Genomic DNA, 20,082 nt, shown 5'->3' on the forward strand with positions numbered 1-20,082 from the left:
CACATTTATATTAAAGTTCGAATCATTTATTAAATGAACTACAAAATTAAGCTTGGGAAGCACTTACTTATATAATGAATGAGTCTAAATAAGCTTTTCTTGAACCGAGTTGTCAAACTGCTTGTGAACGACTTAGTTCAGTTACAACTTAATATGTATTATAATTGTTTGATTGTCTTTCATTTACATTAATATTGTGTTTGGGGGCATGGATTTAAATTTTAGATTTGAAAAAAGTTCCAATACAACTTTATATTACGTTTTATCCAAATTCAGTATAAATCCAAATCCAATCGAACATAGGATAAGAGTTAATACCCTCCATTTGATTGAAAAAACTAATAAAATTGTATTGTATATAAATTGTTTGCAATTTCATTTAAAATGAGGGCATAAATTTATTTTGCTTAATCTATTATTATTGTTAGCTAAAAATAATGAAAAATGAGTATTGGTGTAATATTTAAAATATGAAGAGGTGTTAGTGTAATTATGCAAAATCTTAGGGGCTGCCGGCATAATTTATCTAGAAAATAAAACTCCGCCAAGCCAAGTTTAGACAATTGCATGCTAACGCGAGAGAGGAGAGAGAGATTCGTAAGTTGGTTTGATTCATATATGTCGGTTTCAGTTATGAGGCCGCTCTCCCTCCTGTGTTGGTGCCGCGTAATTCTAAGTGATGTCCTTCTCCGACGCCCCATATTGAATTTCGAGGCGCAGGCAACGGCCTTATCCTTCCCTCTCTCTCAAACGCTACGAAATCCAAATTCAAAAATTTCTCTTTTGGGTCCCCTTGTTTTGATCCGGCAATTCCCATTCCAAATGCGATCTTAGCTTAAAATCATAAAAGAAACAGAAAATTCGAGCAGAATACCAGGTACCAATTTTACTATTTCTTCATTGTGATCACATTAATCCAGTTTCTTGATTCACTTGCGTACCCTTTTGCATTTTATAGTTTCTTAATTTATTATTGAGCCATTATGATTGAATACTAGGGCTGTTCTTGCAATATTTGCTTGATATTGTTATTTATGTCGTTTAATTCGTAGGCTGATTGATTCTGCTCACTCTGGAACAGTTGAGTTTTTGGAAAGGGAAGGAATTTGTGCAATTGACATATTTGTCGACAATATCCGATCAACAGGGATGAGGAGCAGAAAGTACGAAAGGAAAGCGAAAAGGGATCTTAATTTTATGCATGTTGTTCATTCGCTGGGCATGTGTTTCTCGAAGAATAATTATTGAACGCACATTATACTAGAATTGCAATGGCTGGCTTTGGTTTTGATTGTGTACCGTGTCGACCATTGCTGACATCTAAGAACAATTTGAGGTTGTGCCGCTGCAGTTGGTGATTGAAGCTAAGGAATTGAATGGCCAACTGGACAATCAAAGTTTGAATTTTTACATATGAACAAAGTTCTGTGACATTTCATCACACTGAAATTTGGAGAAGATCTTAAGAAATTTCGAAGGGATAAAGGGTGTAAGGACCAGAAGGCTAGAGATTTCTTCATAGAAAGTGGAGTGGCCTTTTGAGACCATGGCAAGTGAAGCTCCTGCTACTTCTGGCCAACATTTTCACGATGATTCTGCCAATGTGTTCTCAAGTGAGTCAAGTGACAGATCCTATCCAGATAAACATGTATATAATATTTCGGTACGGACGGGCGAGGAATTTTCTCCAGAATTTCTTAGGGATCGAGTTTCCTCAAGAGCACAGATAATGAGTGATAGGGATCAGCGCCAGCCAAAGAGAGTGGTGTTTAATTTTGATCCAAATCATCAGCTGGTATATGAGGATCTTGCTAACATCCTTGGGCTAAGAAGAGATTCTGATTGTGGTTCAGATATCTCAGGTTTTAATCCCAGGATAGGATATTCATCAGAAATAGACAAGGCTTATTCTGATCAATTGAGCAGATTCCAGATGAGTTATGGTCTGGGTAGACAGGGGTCGGGTAATTTTTTGGATGAAAACTATCGGGATCGAGTTGCTCCTGGGCCAACAGCTACACCACTTCATGCATCTGATTCCCCTCAGTCTTATCAATGTTGTGGATCAGGAATTTCAGACGGTTCATCCTCCGGAAAGATGAAATTCCTCTGCAGCTTTGGGGGGAAGATACTACCAAGGCCCCATGATGGAAAGCTTAGATATGTGGGTGGAGAGACACGGATTATATCCATTAGGAAAAACCTTGCTTATGATGAACTTGTGAAGAAGACTTCTGGAATTTGGAATCAACCTCATACCATCAAGTACCAGCTTCCTGGTGAGGATCTTGATTCACTTATATCTGTTTCATGTGATGAGGATCTTCATCATTTGATAGAGGAATATCATGAGCTCGAAAGAATTGTAGGTTCCCAAAGACTGCGGATATTTCTTGTATCATCAAGTGAATCTGAGAGTCCATCTTCTATAGAAACAAGGGTTGCACCGCAGAATGATGCTGATTATCATTATGTTGTTGCTGTTAATGGCATGCTGGACCCAAGTCCTCGGAAAAGCTCTAGCGGGCACAGTTTGGCAAGCCAAGCAAGCCATTTTGGAAATATGTTGGAAAATAGTCCAAGTTTTCGTAAAGACTCTCCTACTTCTGCTCATCCTTTGGAAATGAAGGTTGGAGCCAGTTCCTCAAATTTGGCAACGACATTCCCCAACCCTTCTGCTCAGTATTTAACTGTGACACCAACTCCAATGAAGCCATTCATTCTATCCCCTCCTGTGTCTCCATTGCTAGTTCAGCATAGAGATCCTAAGAATTCCCCTAGACAATTTTATGAGGATCACTCATGCCATGATGTACATGAAAGCATCGGCCCGTTTTTTAACAACAAACTGTATGACAATTCCAGTTGTATTGATAGCAGTAGATTTTATCATAATCATCCTTGTGACTCAGTGGCATTAATGGATTACCATCATCGTAATAGTCATTTAGCTGAAATTGATCAAATAAACAAGTTCATTGATATGAATTTTTACAATTGTTATGCTAATGGAGACTATGTGCCACCACCACATGTGCAAATTGATATGGACTTTGAGAGGAAAATACCGAATGAAAGGGCATTCCATTCTGGAAAAAATTTCACCAATCCTGAAGATCAAATATCTAATGATTCAGTTGGTCCTCATCCCAGGATGTCTCATGCACTTTCTGACTCGAAATTACAGGAACGTGAAGAGAAGCCCAATGCCTTTGTGGAAGAAGGAATTGTCGCATTGTCCTTGCTGAATTTTGAAACTGAGAAGTCACCTTCATCCACAACATCAGGTTTCATGCAAGAGTGCCAAATACAATTGCCAGAGAAAACTGATGGGGAATGTCGTGCTGCTAAATATGAGAATCTGCCCCCTTTTAAGCCACAGGACCAGTCAAAGTTTGGGTTGGATCAAAAGGTGATAAAATTGATGGATGAAAAGGATGATGCTCATTTGGATCAAATCAGGAAAACCAATGAAGGAAATATTAACATTTCCTCACAGGCTAGTGCCATGGATTATAAAAATGTGCCAAATATCATTCCAAGTGTTCATATTTCCCCACAAGAGTTACAAGTCCCTGAAGGTGTGGTTTCTACTTCCCCAGTCATTGTTGTGGGAAATTCTGGATATGTTAGGAGAGAATATGACCAGGATTGTCAACTGCACACAACTGCTTCTGATTTTAGTACACAGAGCCAAAAAGCTAGTAAGGATCAGCAACATACTGCAATGGGAGCAAAAAGTGCAATAGTAGTTTCTCTTGATTCTCATGGAACTGTACCTGTTGCATCCTTGCATATGGGTAATCAAGAAGGAACCTATTCTACTTCTGGTGGACTTCCATATGGAATTGATTTGGGCCCAAATCTAAACTTGCATAAGAATGACTCTGAAGATGCTGCTTTGGGTAGTGAGGCTTGTTTCTGTTATGAAAATCATGTGATTAATCCTTCTCACAAGGTTGACAAAGTAGACCCCACATCTTTCACCCACTCACAGGCTTCAGGGAATTGTTGTGAGAAGTCAGAACCAATGGTTATAGTTGAAGATGTAACCGATAGTGTGCCTTCTGGCATCCCCTCATCCTCCACAGTTGTCCCACATGTACAAGACAATGCTAGTGATGGATTTCCAACCCCTAGAGAAACTGAGGCGGAGAGCATTGCTCCAGAATCTTCCTGTGAGGTAATTTCTTGTCCTGTTGATTTACAGTTCGAGTTTAATAGTTCGTCTTTCGTCAAACAAGCTTAAAGTTGCCTGTATTTGACAGTATGCAAAAGCTGATGGCAGAGATGACGATGAATCTATTAGCGAGGCTACAATGGCGGAAATAGAAGCAGGCGTATATGGTTTGCAGGTTTATAAATACAATGTTAATTTTTTTTATTCCTGTTCCATTTTTCTTTTTTGATGTTTACTGGAAGTGTGCCCATGCAATGCTTGAAAAATGAACATATTGTATCAGGTGGACCTTGTGCATCTGCAAGAACAAAATAAAAATTCAATAGATGTTTATCAGCTAGCAATGAACCATTTTTTGGGGGCATGTTTAATAGGAAAGTCATTATTAGGAGAGACACTCTGTACAGCTTTGACTGCGGGATAAGATGGGGTAAAAAAGATAGAGAAAAAGTGAAACTTACCATAGTTTTAGTGGTCTCCACATGGCATATTTACAACTGTAAATTCTTCGAGCTAGATGTTTCTTGATTTTCATAAATGAATTAAACTGTATAAAAGAAAATTAATTAAGCGTTTTTTTAAAGGAACATAATATCCGCATGAAGAAGTGATAAAAAATTTTAAGCACTTCTTCTCCTGAGAAACAAATTTTCTAATTTTAAAAATATCTGAAAAAAAATGCAAGAAGAAAAAAAGTATTGAAAATTTCACTGGTTATAAACTTAGCTTTTCAGTCTAGTTAATGGTCTTACAAGATTTTAATGAAGGTTTCGTTGAAGAGGCTTTGAGATGTGTTGAGGAATATGGAGACTTTGGCTCACTCTGCTTCCATTAAAGATAGAATTTAGATGCAATATTGGTTGCAAATGGGGTGGTTAGGGATGTGAAAGGGAAGGGAATTAGGAGCGTCATTCACAGAAACAAGCCTATGACGTGGTGAACTGGGCTTTTGAACAGGGTGATAGGTAAGAAAGGTTTTGTGTTTGTTTGGAGGAATTGGATTAAAGGTTGTTTGTCATCTTCGAATACAGCTGTGAATGTGAATGGACATCCTAGGGAGTAGTTTTAGGCTTCTAGGGGTTGAGGCACAGGGATACCCTTTCTCTTTTTTATTTACTTTTGTGGTTGATGGGTTAAGTAGATTGATTATTCATGCTCAAGGATTGCCGGAGATTAGAGGTTTAATGATAGGTACGGAGGGGGTGGAGGTCTTGACAAATTCTGGAAGTTTCTTACCTTGTTGATAACATTTAAGAAGATTTTAAGATTGAAGATCAACATCTCTAGAAGTAGGGTGGCAGGTATGAACGTGGATCATGGTGAATTGGAGAGGTTCATGGACTTAGCTGGTTATATTTCTCTGTCTTGGCCTAAGAATTTAGGTCATCCTTTAGGGGGTAATCCTAATTTCATTTCTTTGTTTTTGGGATCCAGTGGTTGAGAGAGTGGGTAGGAGATTAGTGGGGTGGATGAGGGTGGGCCTGTCCTTAGGAAGTCTTATTACTCTCATTAGTGTTGCAAGGTTTTTGGCGGGGCTTATGATAGATTTCATATGGTTTGGTACTGCAATATTAAAAGGAATCATCTTATTAGTTGGAATGTGGTAGGAGACCTAAGGGGCTTGGTGATTCGGTATCTAGAAATATCGCTTTAGTTGGGAACTGGTTATGGAGGTTCCCCTTGAGGCTAATTTCTTATGGCACAAGGTTATAAGATTCAGATTTGGGAGGATCTTTGGGTGAGAGATGTCTCGTTGAAGGTTTTGTGCCTCGCTTTTTTAGATTACCATTCATTCATAATGCTCCAATTACATCTTTCTATTCTTTAGAGGGGACTCTGTTCTTTGGATTTCCACTTCTTTAAGAGTCTTGATGAGTGAGAGGTCGATGAGCTTCTTACTTTGCTAAGCATTTTGGACTCGTTTATTCCTGAAATTAGGAGTGATTTGAGTGGATGTTTAGGGGATTCATTGGGCTCTTTTTCTTCAAAGTCATTCTTCCATCATTTATTGAGACCTTCAATCATATGTTCTTTTCCTCTGAATACTGTCATCTGGAAGGCCAAGGGTTCCTGTTTAGAAATATAAAGCCAAAATACAGATGTGGTGATGGACAAGTGGAAGTAACAGGGATATATAAGAAATGAACATTTGATAATTTACTGGTGGCTACAGACGAGGAGAAGATGACAGAAGAAATTTAAGATGGCTTAGAATTGTGGTTTTGTGATATATAATTCAATTCGTTTCTGCTCTTTCTTTTTGTAGCAGTCCGTTTCTTGAGTTATATGAAGTGTAGGCAGTTTTGATTTTTCCCTTTATCATTCTCTCACATAGAATTCACATGTAATTTTGTTTCACCAATTTTTTGCTCCTATCGGTGAAATTTATCTGTGGTCAGAGAAAAAGCAAACAGATACACCAGTCGAGGTTAAGTCAACTTGAAGGATTGTCTCACAGTTTCAAATGTATTCCTAAAGCATAGAATGAAACCACTCTGTGACAGTTTCAACTTTATTCCAAAAGCATAATCCGTTAGATATTGGGCCTATCCATGCATACTAACCACTCTTCCCCTCACCCTTGTTCTGTGGACAACTCACGAGTAACAATCTCCACTTCATTTGTGAGTCTTTCTAGCAACCCCCTTTGAGGGGAAGCCTTACATACCTTGAATTGCATTCCATGTCACTAGAACTAGCTCTTACACCTTCATTTATGTCCCCCCCTAGCCCAGTCACAAATCATCAGCTTTGATACCACTTAACATCAGGGGAGTTGTCACACAGCATGGGTGAGGACCACCTTGATCCAAAAGTTTAAGACATTAGGTTTTGGGTTCATCTATCTATATTGCTCACTTCCTCCCCTCACCCTTCTCTGAGGTGGGACAAGTCACAGGTGAAATGCCCAAGAAATTCCAGCCTTCTCAGGCCTCACCTTCTCGTTCCAATGTATCTTGTTCTATTTATTTTTTTTTCATTGCACAGATTGAATGGTTTACCTGTAAATCATGCTGCCAAGGCAGGTAGCTATGATGGGGGAACAGTAATAGTGTAGGCTGTACAGAATGATCTTGGGCTGTGCCTTTTTGAAATTTGCTGTCTTGGTTTAACTTATTAAACCAGTTTTAAATGTTACAAGAGACTGCTGAGAAATGGAGAGGTGAAATCTTGTGAAAGGCTGCCTTTGCTTTTAAAGAAAAATGGGGCAGAGCAAAGACCTATCTTTTAGCAGGATTATATAAGTTTTGACTTTTCCATGTGTCTGGAATTTTAGATTTCAGTAGGTTATGCATGGTTCATAGCAGCCTGAAAAATCTGAAACTACCACCAGCTTTGTTGTGCTTGCTAAATGGTACCTGTTCAAGTTTCTAAATTTGCATGTTAAATCATCATTAATTATCCACATTGAAATGGCTGACTATATTTATGTTGCATGATTACAGCCAATCATAAGCTGACTAGGCAAATTTATAGTAATTTATTTTCCTCTTTGTCATCCTTTCCGTTCTCCTTTTTTTCCATTTAATTTATCTATTTGCAAACCTTGCATTTAGGCATCTGACACATACTAAATGAAAAATATTGAATGAGACTTCAATGACTGTTTTTAGTTATGAATTTTAATCCTTGTCACATACTGTTCACCTGTTGTCCAAACTCCAAAGATGTATTTATGCAGGCACACAAGCTAGTGCACCAATCCGCAAACTATTGCACACCCTTACGGTTTGTGGTCATAGCATGATCTTAAATTTCCAAGAAATTGTCGAAATTTTCGATTTCTGTCACCCTAGAAATCGAAATGGCAGTCAATTTCTGTCTTGCATAATTTCCATCGAAGTCTCAACGAATATTCCGAAATTTATCAAAATCTCGAAATCTTAGTGAAACTTGTCAAAATTTTAACTATACAATGAAATTTCATTGGAATTCAAAAGTAAGATTTAGGAGTGAAATGCAATTTCTCTCTTAATTTATTTTATCGAAGCAAAAGATTATTACAAGTTCTTTTGAAATTTTAAGAAAAAAAAAAGATTACAGTAACATTTTATTTAACCATTCATGTATAAATTATCATCATTTGTATAATAAATAATATTTAAATGATTTATGAATTTCATTTGTATTAACTGAATATGTTTTATGTACATTATCTTAAAAATATTTTTGATACACACTACTTTACAACTTTTCCACTTCATACAAAACATAGATGAATTTAATTTGTAATATATTACTCCTAAAAAATATATTATTATGTTTGTTAACCATTTCTAAAGTTTCACAAAGAATTCCATGTTTTACTACTAATTTCCATTATTTTTTCAAATCAAAATTGAAATTGACATCGAAATTGAAATTTCCGTACTTTTGGAGCTTCGAAATTTGAGTCAAAATCGAAATTTAAGACCTTGGGTCATCGATACTATTTGTCAAGTTCAGCAGCTTCCTTTAATTTAGAAACCTGGAGTTGTGGAACATGACCAAAATGTGTTTGTTCGTAATTTATGATATAAGAAATTTTCATTTTCCTTTTTTTATGGGATTGATTCATCTTTATTTAAGAATTTGTGTATATGTGGAAAAATTTTAAAGATTGAAGAAGTGAACAAAATATGTATCCCAAGAGTAGGTTTCTTCTAAGAGTTTAAGTGTAGATTCTTTTTTTTCTTTTTCAAAAATTTCTTTCTTGACTCTCAAATGATTTCTTATCTATTAATTGATTATTGTTCTTTTAGAAAAGCATCCCTAATTTTGTATCTGTATGATTGAGACACTGATGTACAGATCATAAAAAATGCTGATCTTGAAGAACTGAAAGAGTTGGGATCTGGCACATTTGGGACTGTATATCATGGAAAGTGGAGGGGAACAGATGTTGCTATTAAGAGAATCAAAAAGAGCTGTTTTGCAGGGAAACCATCTGAGCAAGAACGGTTGGTGGGTCCTCAAAATAACTAAGCCAGCACTACTGAATTTTTACTGTTGCCAGTTCCTCGTCATGCTGGTCATTTTTATGCGATTACTTGTATTTAATTGTCTGGATAAGTTCATGCATGTATATAGGTAACTAGGTTTTAGAACATGATTTCTGCGCTTCAATGACATTTTATTATTTGCAATTATATAATCTTCAGACTAAAGACTTCTGGAGAGAGGCACAGATACTTTCAAATCTTCACCATCCAAATGTGGTAGCCTTTTATGGGGTGGTTCCTGATGGACCAGGAGGAACATTGGCAACTGTTACTGAATTCATGGTGAATGGGTCGTTGAGGCATGTCCTATTAAAGAAGGACAGGTAAGTTGGTTGATGCCCAGGTCATGTGCCTATGTACTCATAATGACCAAAAGACTTATGAAGTCCCTGAATTTCTTACAGAGGACTTGATCGGCGTAAAAGGCTTATAATTGCAATGGATGCAGCTTTTGGCATGGAATACCTGCATATGAAAAATATTGTTCATTTTGACTTGAAATGCGACAACCTGCTTGTGAATTTAAGGGATCCCCAACGACCAATATGCAAGGTGATCTGTTGCAGAGACAATATCTTGTTGAAAGATGTCCCATATATTTAAGTTACTAGCTTTTGTATTTTGAAATGTTTCTAAACATTAAGGCTTAAAAAAAATAATAATAAGGTGTCTTCATTTACTAGTTGGAAGAAAATTGCATACTTTATAGAATTCTTGTTAGCTGGAGAGTATCTGTTTTGCAGGTTGGAGACTTTGGATTATCAAGAATAAAACGAAATACTCTTGTATCTGGGGGTGTTCGAGGAACCCTTCCATGGATGGCCCCAGAACTACTAAATGGTAACAGTAACAGGGTGTCTGAAAAGGTTAGGGTGAAGAGATTTTTTTTTTTTTGTGCTTTTGTACGATGAGAAATTTGGAATGTAGGATCAATAATGTATTGAAGAATGCAATGATGCCATTGTTTGGATTTTCTTGTTTTCTCCTATTTATTTATTTTTTACTTTGGTGATAGGTTGATGTTTTCTCATTTGGTGTTGCAATGTGGGAGATCTTGACTGGTGAAGAGCCATATGGCAACATGCATTGTGGTGCTATTATAGGTTTGTTTTTATAATTGACTTTGTGATGATTGATACTATTTTGCATTTCTTTTGTATAGTTTCCTTATTTAAGGCACATAACCTGCATGAGGCTTTTTTATAGAGCTTTAAATCACTAAAAGTAAAAGAATCATTAGTGGCATTGATTTCTACTAGTAAATACACCACCAACAACAATAAGCTTTAGGTCACCACTAAGGGCGGCCAGCTATAGGAATCCTTTTCCATCAATTTACTTGATTAACGGCATTTTCTTGGACTAACTCTAGAGCAATTAAATCTTCTTTTACTACCTCATTTCAAGTCATTTTAGGTCTATCCCTCCCTTTTCTAGTACCATTAATAGTAATTTGCTTGCTACTCCTAATTGGAGCATTACTTGGCTTGTGCTTCAAATGCCCAAAAAATCATCTAATTTGCCCCTCTTATCTTATCTTCTACAAGTGCTATACCTAACTTATTGCTAATATATTTGTTCCTTAACTTATCCTTTAATGTTACACCACTCATCTGTTAGTGATAATAATCATTGTAATTATTTGCATTAACAAATGAGTGGTGTAACAATAATTCCAATGCGACTATCAACAGAATTTTTACCATCCAACCGCACACTAATAGATTGAGAATCATCCCGTTCACTAGCCATGACAAACAACAACAAATATACCCAAGATATAAGAAACAATTTAATTTGAGGATGGCAAGAGCGAAACCAAACCTGCCAATACCGAGCCAAGCGAGAATCCAACAAATGGGAATTTTGAGTTGTCTCTTCGCCTGCCACTCAAACGTTAAGAAATCCCAATCTCAACCGAACCATCTTCATTCAGAGTCATCAATATCCCTCTGTTCCGTCACAATTGCCTCTTCTGATCACAAAAGAAATAATTTCGGCCCATTATTCCCCTCCGGGCAGCGTCTCCAAATCCCTGAACCCCACCACCCATTCGAAGTGGGCCCGCATGTAGGCTAGTTCCCCATCCAGCCCCTTCGTCTCTCACCATGCAACACGATCACCAACCCCAGACCACCCACCACCGCTGCGTATCTACCCTCAAAGGCCACTCCTCCGCCGTCTTCTCTCTCACCCTCGCTGGAAAATTCATCTACAGCAGCTCCTCCAACAAAGACATCCACGCATGGCCCCACGACCCTTCCCTCATCCAAAACTCAACCCCCAACACTGTCACCGCTGGCCACGGTGTGGTGAAATCCCTACGCTAGGGGGAAAGCTGCTCAACACCCACAAAGATCACAAAATCTGCGTGTGGAAAATTGACCCCGACTAGAAGCATTGCAAGTGCTTCACCATGTTGCCCACTGCCGGCGACTGCTTCCTCCGCCTCCTCTTGGCGAAGAACTACGTCGAGGTGTGTCAGCACAAGAAATGCACCTGGGTTCACCACGTCGACGCCATGTCCGCGCTCACCGTTTCACTGCGAAATTCCATAGAGCAAAACTTTGATACCATGATAGAATCAAACAGGAGCAAAAGATTGGGAAAAGAAAAAGCTTTCATTGAATCATTAGGTTCTACATGAGATAAAATGACTTATATTGCCTACAAGAATAAAAGAGAAAAAGACTATTCTACCCTAATATAATGCAAATAATAATAATAATTATTATCACTAACATCATCAACCTTAGCATGCTCATTTCGGACACTTCTACTTTTCGAATATGTTGTTTCTTAGTTGCCTAACATTTTGATCCATATAGCAAAGCTGGTCTTGTAGCTTTATAGAACTTCCCTTATAATTTTAGTGGTATTCTACAATCGCACAACGCACCTTAAGCACTCCTCCATTTCACCTAACTTGCTTTAACTCTATGTACTACATCCTCCTCAACTTCTCCCTTTGCTTGCATAATATATCCAAGAAATCAAAATCTGCTAGTGTTATTGATTTCTTGATCATCAAGTTTAATCTTATCTTCAATATTCCTTCTTACATGGCTAAAATTACATTTCAGTATTTTGTCTTGTTTCAATTTATCCTAAAATATTTAAGCTCTAACGTTATTCTTCAAAGTTCTAACTTCGATTCTACCCACTCCTACTTTCATCAATCAAAACAATATCATTTGCAAATGACATATACCATGGGATCTCATTTTGGATATTTCTTATGACTTTGTCAATCGCTAAAGCAAATGGATAGGGAGCTTCAAGTAGAGCTATGATGTATACTTATTGTGATTGGAAATTCCAAGACTCTCCTCCTATAGTCCTAACGCTAGTCTTTACTCTATCATGCATATCCTTAATAACATAAGTATATTTGTTGCATAATCCCTTCTTTTTTGAAACCCACCAGAGAACTTCCCTAGATACTATATCATATTCTTTTTCTAGGTCGATAAAAAAGATATGCAAGTCCTTTTTATTTTTCCTAAACTTTTCCATTAATCTTCTTAGAAAATAGATAGCTTTTATTGTTGATATCCCAAGCATAAAACCAAATTGATTCTCTAAGACCCTCATTTCTATTATCATTCTTTATTCAATTACTCGTTTCCATGGTTTCATCTTATGACTCATAAGTTTAATTCCGTGATAGTTATTACAATTTTGAATATCTCCTCTGCTTTTTATTTTTATTTTTTATATACAGGTATTAGTGTGCTTTTCCTCCATTCCTCCAACAATATCTTGGTTTTTTATAATAATGTTAAATATATTAGTTGACTATATAATTCCTTTATCCCGTAGACATTCTAAAAGTCAATTGGGATATTATCTGATCCTATAGATTTCCTGCTTTTCATCTTTTCTAAATCCTTCTTAACTTCACTGACTCTAATTCTGCGATAAATCTTAGATTTTTAGTCTTTTCCTCACTTGTCACTTCTTAAACTTTCAGTTTGGTTTTCATTAAACAGTTCATTAAAGTATCTTCACCACTTCTCTTTTATGTCTTCTTTTTTTTGACCAAAACATTCTCATCCTTTATATATTTTACATTATCTAAATTTGCACTCTCTTTCTCTAGCTCTAGCTAGTTTATATATGTTCCTTTCCCCTTCTTATCTAGTCTAGCATATAAATTGTCATAAGCTCTATGTTTAGCTTCACTAATTGCTTTTTTTTTCTTTAACCTCTTTTCTAGCCTTTTTATACTTTTCAAAGTTATATATATTTCTACAATATTTCCAAGCATTATACAATTTTTTTTTTTTTTGTCTATACTGCTTTTTGGACATCTTGATTTCACTACCAGCTTTCTTTGTTGTTTGATACTCTTCCTTTGGGTTCACTTAAAATTTACTCTGATATCTATTTAGTAGAGTTAGCCATACCATTCCATAAAAGTTTAAATCTTGATTGGTGTCTAAAAACATCGCTCTCCTAGCTAAATGGTTATGGCATTATCCTTTAGAGGATCATTCCCTTAGGCATAAAGTGACTAGAAGTAAGTATAGGTTAATTGTGAATGGGTGGGATACCAACGTTAGTTTGCGATATTCTTCAGAGAGTCCTTGGAGATATATTTCTTAGATTTATCCCTTATTCACTCCTCACATTAATTTTGTAGTGGGGAGGGGTTCTAGGATTATTTCTTAGATTTATCCCTTATTCGCTTAGTCGCTCCTTACATTAATTTTGTAGTGGGGAGGGGTTCTAGGATTCAGTTTTGGAATGATATATGTTTAGGGAATGATGTTCTATTCACATTTTATCCTCCTCTCTTTCGATTAAGCTCAAGGCAAGATAGTATGATTTCTTTCTTTGTGGTTGATTTGGCTAGCCCTCTGGTTTCTTAGAACTTTAGTTTCAGAAAATCCCTAAATGACAGAGACTTGATGGGACTCTCCTCCTTGTTGTTGTTATTGAATGGTTGTCATCTTTCTTTAGCTAGAGATACTTGGTCTTAGGCAAGGTCTTAAATTTCAATTTCAATTCAATTTTTGAAGCTACAAAATACAAAGAGAAATTTCGACTTCCATGTCATTTTCAATTTCAATTTCAATTTGAAAAAACAGTGGAAACTAGTAGCAAAACATGGGGATTCAAATGGTTATGTAAATTTTAGGTCTAATATATTACAAGTTAAATACATCTATGTTGTGTATGGGGTGGAAAATTTGTAATATAATATGTGTATCAAACATATTTGTAAGATAATGTGCATTAAACATATTCAATTTATACAATTGAAATAATTTAGACATGAATGGTTAAATAAAATGTTGTTGTAAGTTTTTTTTTTTTTTTTTCATATAATTTCGAAGCCCTTATAATAATCTTTTGTTTTGGCTAAAAAAACAAATTAAAAAAGAGAGAAATTTCACTTTCACTCTTAATTCTCTCATTTGAATTTCTAGGAAATTTCATATTATTTCGATTTCGAAGGTGATGAAAACTAGAAATTTCGACCATTTTGTGGAAATTTAAGACCATATTATTAAGCTTTAGATCATTCAGGGGTATGTTCTTGTGAAACTTTTTTTTTTTTTTCGTTTTTGACCCATTCCAACTTTTGTTTTCCTCCATTCCCACGTATGTCGAAGGCCAAAACTTCCCCAAAGATTAAGGCTTTCATTTTGCTAACTGTGCTTAATAGAATCAATACTAATGTTCTGTTGCAAATTAGGAGACCTTTGAAGACCTTATCTTCAGATGTTTGTCTGCTTTTTTGTTTGAATTCTACGTCGACACCTCATTTGTTCTCACACTCTGATTTTTCTCGGAGCATCCAGAATAAATAATTTGGTGTTGAGCGAAGCTTGGGTTTTTCCAGCATTGATGGAAGGAATGTTGGTTATTTCTATTGAGCATTTTGGAAAAAGGAAGGATAGGTCTGCTCTTTGGAAATTTGGAATCTTTGCAGAGCTATGGCATTTATGGTTGGAGTGCACTGCATAGATATTTTCAGGGGAAAAATTGAATAGGCAGCTGGTTTGGAAAAAGATTCATTACTTGGCCTCTTAGTGGTGTTGTGGTTTCGGATGCTTTATGAAAGCATGCTTTTCCGAAATTCAATGAGATTGGAGGAATTTTTTTCTTTGATACTTCAAAGTATTTTTTGTGTTTTTAGTTAATATTTTATGGATTTTCCAAAATTTTGATGGGAGATGCCTTTTTCTCTTTGTGAATTCTTATTTTTCCAATGAAATCTTTTCTTTTGCTATCAAAATAGTAAAAATCTGAAGGCCCAATTTACTGATTTCTATAACCTTCTCCCATAACCACTTGGTCTCTTGGAGGCAGATTATGTTAATTTTTCTCCTAATCATAGTATCAACTAACTCCAGCCTCTTTCTTGTTAGTGACCCTATCTTCCAAGTTGTTAACCTGACCCTAGTTTCCTGTACTTCCTAACCCTCTAAAAAGGCCCAGCCTAGCCCAACTTTGTTTATTTTCGCTACATTTGGGTGGTAAAAGTGCATGCATCGCTCGTAAGGGATGCTTAAGAGAACCATTGGTAAGGATTATTGGCCATCGGCTACCTAACGCAACCCTCCTCCTTTATCTGGGCTTGGGACCGCTGTGTATAGATAGGGAATTTAGTGCTACACAGGCAAAGTACAAGTATATATTGATTGAAGAAGGATAAAATGTTCAATTTTTAAGTTATATGGGATTTAAATAACTAATGCTGCAAGTTATCTTTTGGAAGTAGCAAGTGCTGGATGCAAACTATTTTACAAATTCAAAAATGTAAAAACTAGAAATACAAAGCCAAACCGTAAATAAAAAATCCTTCTCAAACCTGTATCCACTAAAGAGATAACTAGAACCCATCCTATAGCTAGGTGTAGGATCCCCGCACACATATCAAACCAGAAACAAACTAGGGAAAAGAACTCTCTCGCGGAGGCTTCTCTTCTTTGATATCTACCTAACAAAAAATACACACACATGTATGTATGTTAGGTTATAATGAAATATTTTTTCTCTTCACATGGAATTGAATCTCATTAACTGGTAAGATTAGGAAGCTGATATTGTGAGATATTTTGAAGTGTGAAGTCTTGATATTTTATTGTTCCAGTGGTCCACAACTTAAGCTTTTTTAGGTAAAGTGGTAATCTAACAGAAAGCATGAGTGGTTCCATGTGCTATGGTTTGTACATATATGTATTTGATCAGTAAGGGAAACTTTATTGAAGATGCATGAAGGGGATGCCGGTCCATGGTACAAAAAATCAAGCATCCTGAAGGGTGTCACAAATCAAAGATTACGTCAAAATCATTAATAACAGTTCTGCTGTGCCAGCTATTGATCGCAGTAAACTAGTGTTCTTTGCTGATTCGGTTTGTTGAGGTTGAGTTTTTTTTCAACACTCGCCTATTCCTCTCTTTCCAAACACACCAGAAAGTTTCAAGGGGAATAAGGGACATAACTTTTCTCTTCGACTTTGTGGCCTGGATCCCTTTCCGGGCCCAGAGTTCCCTTCCCACAGACTTAGCAATAACCCACCTTTCCCAATCAGAGTCAGCGCCATATTCGAGAGATCCCTTGTCCAAGCACTGTGAAGAAGGATCTGCTCAATCGATTCTGCGTCAACCATGCAAAGGGGACATCTATTGGCAACTGACTGACCCCTTCTCTACAAATTATCCATAATCAAAATCTTACTTTGGGTTACCTCCCACGCAAGAAGGAAACTTTTGTGGGAGCTGTTGTCTTTCAAATTTGAGTCCAGGGGAAAACTCCAAAGGGAAGAGTTTCCTGTAGAAGGATCTAACAGTGAAGGCCCCCTTCACATCTAAGGTCCAAATAAGAAGATCAGCACTGTTATGGTGTTGGAAGCTGTAAAGAGAGCTGTAGAAATCCATGAGCTGGTTGAGTTCCCAATCATCCACATTTCTAAGGGATTGTTCCAAAAAGGCCCCTGATCTGAGGTTTGAAGGTGTTGATTGACATGGGCATCTTTATCACATGCCAAGTTATAGATGGCTGGAAATAAGACGCTAAGAGCTTTTTGATCGCGCCATGAGTCATGCCAAAAATAAATGTAATCTTCTCTATTTGATACCTGATACGGGAAGCAAAATCATTCCAGACTTTCCTGATGAAATTGCATACCCCTACACCATGCAGTCCTCTGTTAGCCTGAAGATCCAATTGCTGTGTTCAAGATGAACTCAAATTGGTCCTCCTCTTGTACATATAAGTTGCATAAATTTTCAGATTTGCCTCAACTCAAATTGGTTTTGTCAGGGTTATATATTAATTTTTAAAATTTTAATGTTTTCCCCATGTAGAAAATACATTTCACATGATGAAATTTGTTAAATATCAACAATGTAATTGGATGAGAGAAATGGTTGGATGATTTCTTGGTAACACATATTATGAGAGTTATTCAATTATTTGAAAGTGATCAAGTTGATGTTGAACAACTCTAAAATATGAAAATCCATAAAGTTGTTTTAAATTTTATAGTTAAGATGTATGTATTGGTTTTGAAATTTTTTTTATTTCTTTTCATAAAGTAATGAAGACACTTATTATTTTCTAAGTTATTAGAGTGAAAATTTTAGTTTTATTATTATTACAACATTTTGATTACTCAATTTTTGTGCTAAAGGTGTAATGACACTGTAGTTGAGCTGATTCATTTGAAATAATAAAAAAAAAAAAAAACTTTTGTTCTGCAATGTAAGATGAGGACTGGAGAGGGGAGGCGGGGGGGGGGGGGGGTAAGAGTCGGGAAACTGCAGATTGACATGGCTGAATATACAAAAGTCTATTTTGAGAGATGACTAGTGAAAGATCCTGGTTCCAGCACTGGCTGGAAGTATAATATCATGAGCAGTATCATTTTGGAACTTGGCCTTTGTCTTTACCAATTTTGACTGGTGGTATGAACCTTTCATTGGGATCACTCAATGTTAGTAATCATTAGCGGCATTGCTATGGATAGATTTCTAGCAATAAATGAAGGCTGCTTTTAATTACATCTTTCTATGTTTATACCATATCCACATCTCCACTAAGCGGTTGAATCTATACATTTCAAGCCAGGGCCATCCTATTAGCCAACACTTCAATAATTGGTTCAACATTGTTAATGTCCTGGTAGAACTCAAGCATATACAGCACCAGATTTGGTCATCTTCCTGAATTTTTATTTTTATTTTTATTTTTATTTTTTAGTGCATAGTCTCTGGAAATGTGACATATTGAGGCATTTTATTCATCTTTCTAATACGACCATGCATATATGTACTTCTTTCAGTTGCAATTCCATTTTCTGCACATAAGGCCTGGCCTGGAATTGTTCTATTGTGCTAACTGCCCATTTTTGAAAATGAACTAGGTTCTTGTGTACTTCTCATGCAGGGGGAATTGTCAGTAACACTCTCAGGCCACCGATTCCAGAACGTTGCGATCCCGAGTGGAGAAAGCTGATGGAAGAGTGCTGGTCGCCTGATCCTGCAGCCAGGCCGTCATTCACTGAGATAACAAACAGACTCCGTATTATGTCCATGACAATCCAGACAAAGCGATATAGTCGGGTAATTAGATGAAACCCAAGATTACCATGTAAGTTTAAATGGGGGAAAGTACATTCTTTGTGAGCTTTGGTTGTTTAGATAGCTTCCATGATAGTCAGTGTTGTAGAGAATCTGACCTATACGGGTTGATAAAATGAATACCGTATTGTTCTTTATGAAACATAATGCATGTTTAAAAAGATATACCATTGTAAAGATCAATATGCTGTTTGTTAGCAATAACACACATAATATAATGAGAAAGTAGCAAGGTAGGGAAGCTCGATCGCAAACATACAAGTAACAGGATTTATGTAGTTTGGTAGTTTGCTACTTCAAAGGGTAGAGATTAAACGCTACCCTATTCATAAAGTTAAATTCCTCGTGAAAAGACTAGTCGCAGTAGATGGCCCAGGCTTTGGAAATTAGCGTAAGTTGATGTTTCCATGAAGTGATATAGCACGCCCCTATTCATAATATTAAATTTCTCGTGAAGAAATCAGTTGCTGTGTGATATGGCTCAGACTTGTTTATCATCTCATTGCCACACAAAACCATCTCCAAGTGATATATCTCTAGCTTTGGAATGTTAAATTTATGGTTGGTTTTTTTTATCATAAACTTGCATCAACACAACTGAGATTGCAATTCTAATTTCCTAAAGTAATACAGCTTAAGACATCTAAAATTGAGTGCAGAGTATTGTCTCACAATCTAGAGTAAAGTGGGTACAGATTATGCAAAGCAGGAAAAATAACTAAATTTAAGAGAAACTCCATGCATGAGAGAGAGAGAGAGAGAGAGAGAGAGAGAGACTCCACCACTCCCTTTCCCATGCTAGGCAACTCTCACCTATGAGTGACTTGAAGTCCCTCCTTAAGCAAAAGACATCTTCCCCTTGAAAATAAATCCAATTCTCCGATAGTTGCTCTAATAGATCTTATTTCTATACTTTATATGCTTCAAATTGCATTCCATATGCCTTTGAGTTCTACCTTCTGCTTCTTGAAGCCAATTTGATACGTTAACCTGGCCTAGATGAATCTTTATTGACCTTAATTACACACTTGATCCTTCAACTATTAGCACATCCAGAAAATTAGATGTTATATCTTGACTTACATTGTCACTCATCAAATCACAAACCATCAACTTTGATCCACTTGTTAAGACCAGGAAATCTATTGTGCAGAGTGGCTTGAATGTCAATGCGTAGCGGAAACCAACCAATCAAATTGAAATAAGTGATGTATGCAACCAACGATGAATATACAGAAACAATTAATCACAAAGAGAATGAAATAAAGCAATAAGAATATACGACAGATGAAATTACGCGGTTCGGCAATGTGCTTACGTTCA

General features: G+C 36.5%; 1 protein-coding gene across 2 annotated transcripts; it reads left to right on the plus strand.

The window, feature by feature from the left end:
• Positions 1-562: 562 nt before the first annotated feature.
• LOC131152173 (uncharacterized) lies at positions 563-18,942 on the plus strand. Of its 2 annotated transcripts, none has more exons than XM_058103878.1 (9): positions 563-877; positions 1,053-4,183; positions 4,269-4,355; positions 8,972-9,124; positions 9,322-9,485; positions 9,567-9,714; positions 9,906-10,028; positions 10,178-10,265; positions 18,566-18,942. In XM_058103878.1, exons 2-9 carry the CDS (start codon positions 1,547-1,549, stop codon positions 18,751-18,753), a joined length of 3,588 nt encoding a protein of 1,195 aa, XP_057959861.1. In that variant the 5' UTR covers positions 563-877; positions 1,053-1,546; the 3' UTR covers positions 18,754-18,942. The 2 variants fall into 2 exon arrangements, with proteins under 2 accessions (XP_057959861.1, XP_057959860.1); XM_058103877.1 differs by having other exon boundaries at positions 1,082-4,183.
• Positions 18,943-20,082: the final 1,140 nt, after the last annotated feature.

This window comes from Malania oleifera, chromosome 3, assembly GCF_029873635.1.
Source record: "Malania oleifera isolate guangnan ecotype guangnan chromosome 3, ASM2987363v1, whole genome shotgun sequence".
Taxonomy (NCBI): domain Eukaryota; kingdom Viridiplantae; phylum Streptophyta; class Magnoliopsida; order Santalales; family Ximeniaceae; genus Malania; species Malania oleifera.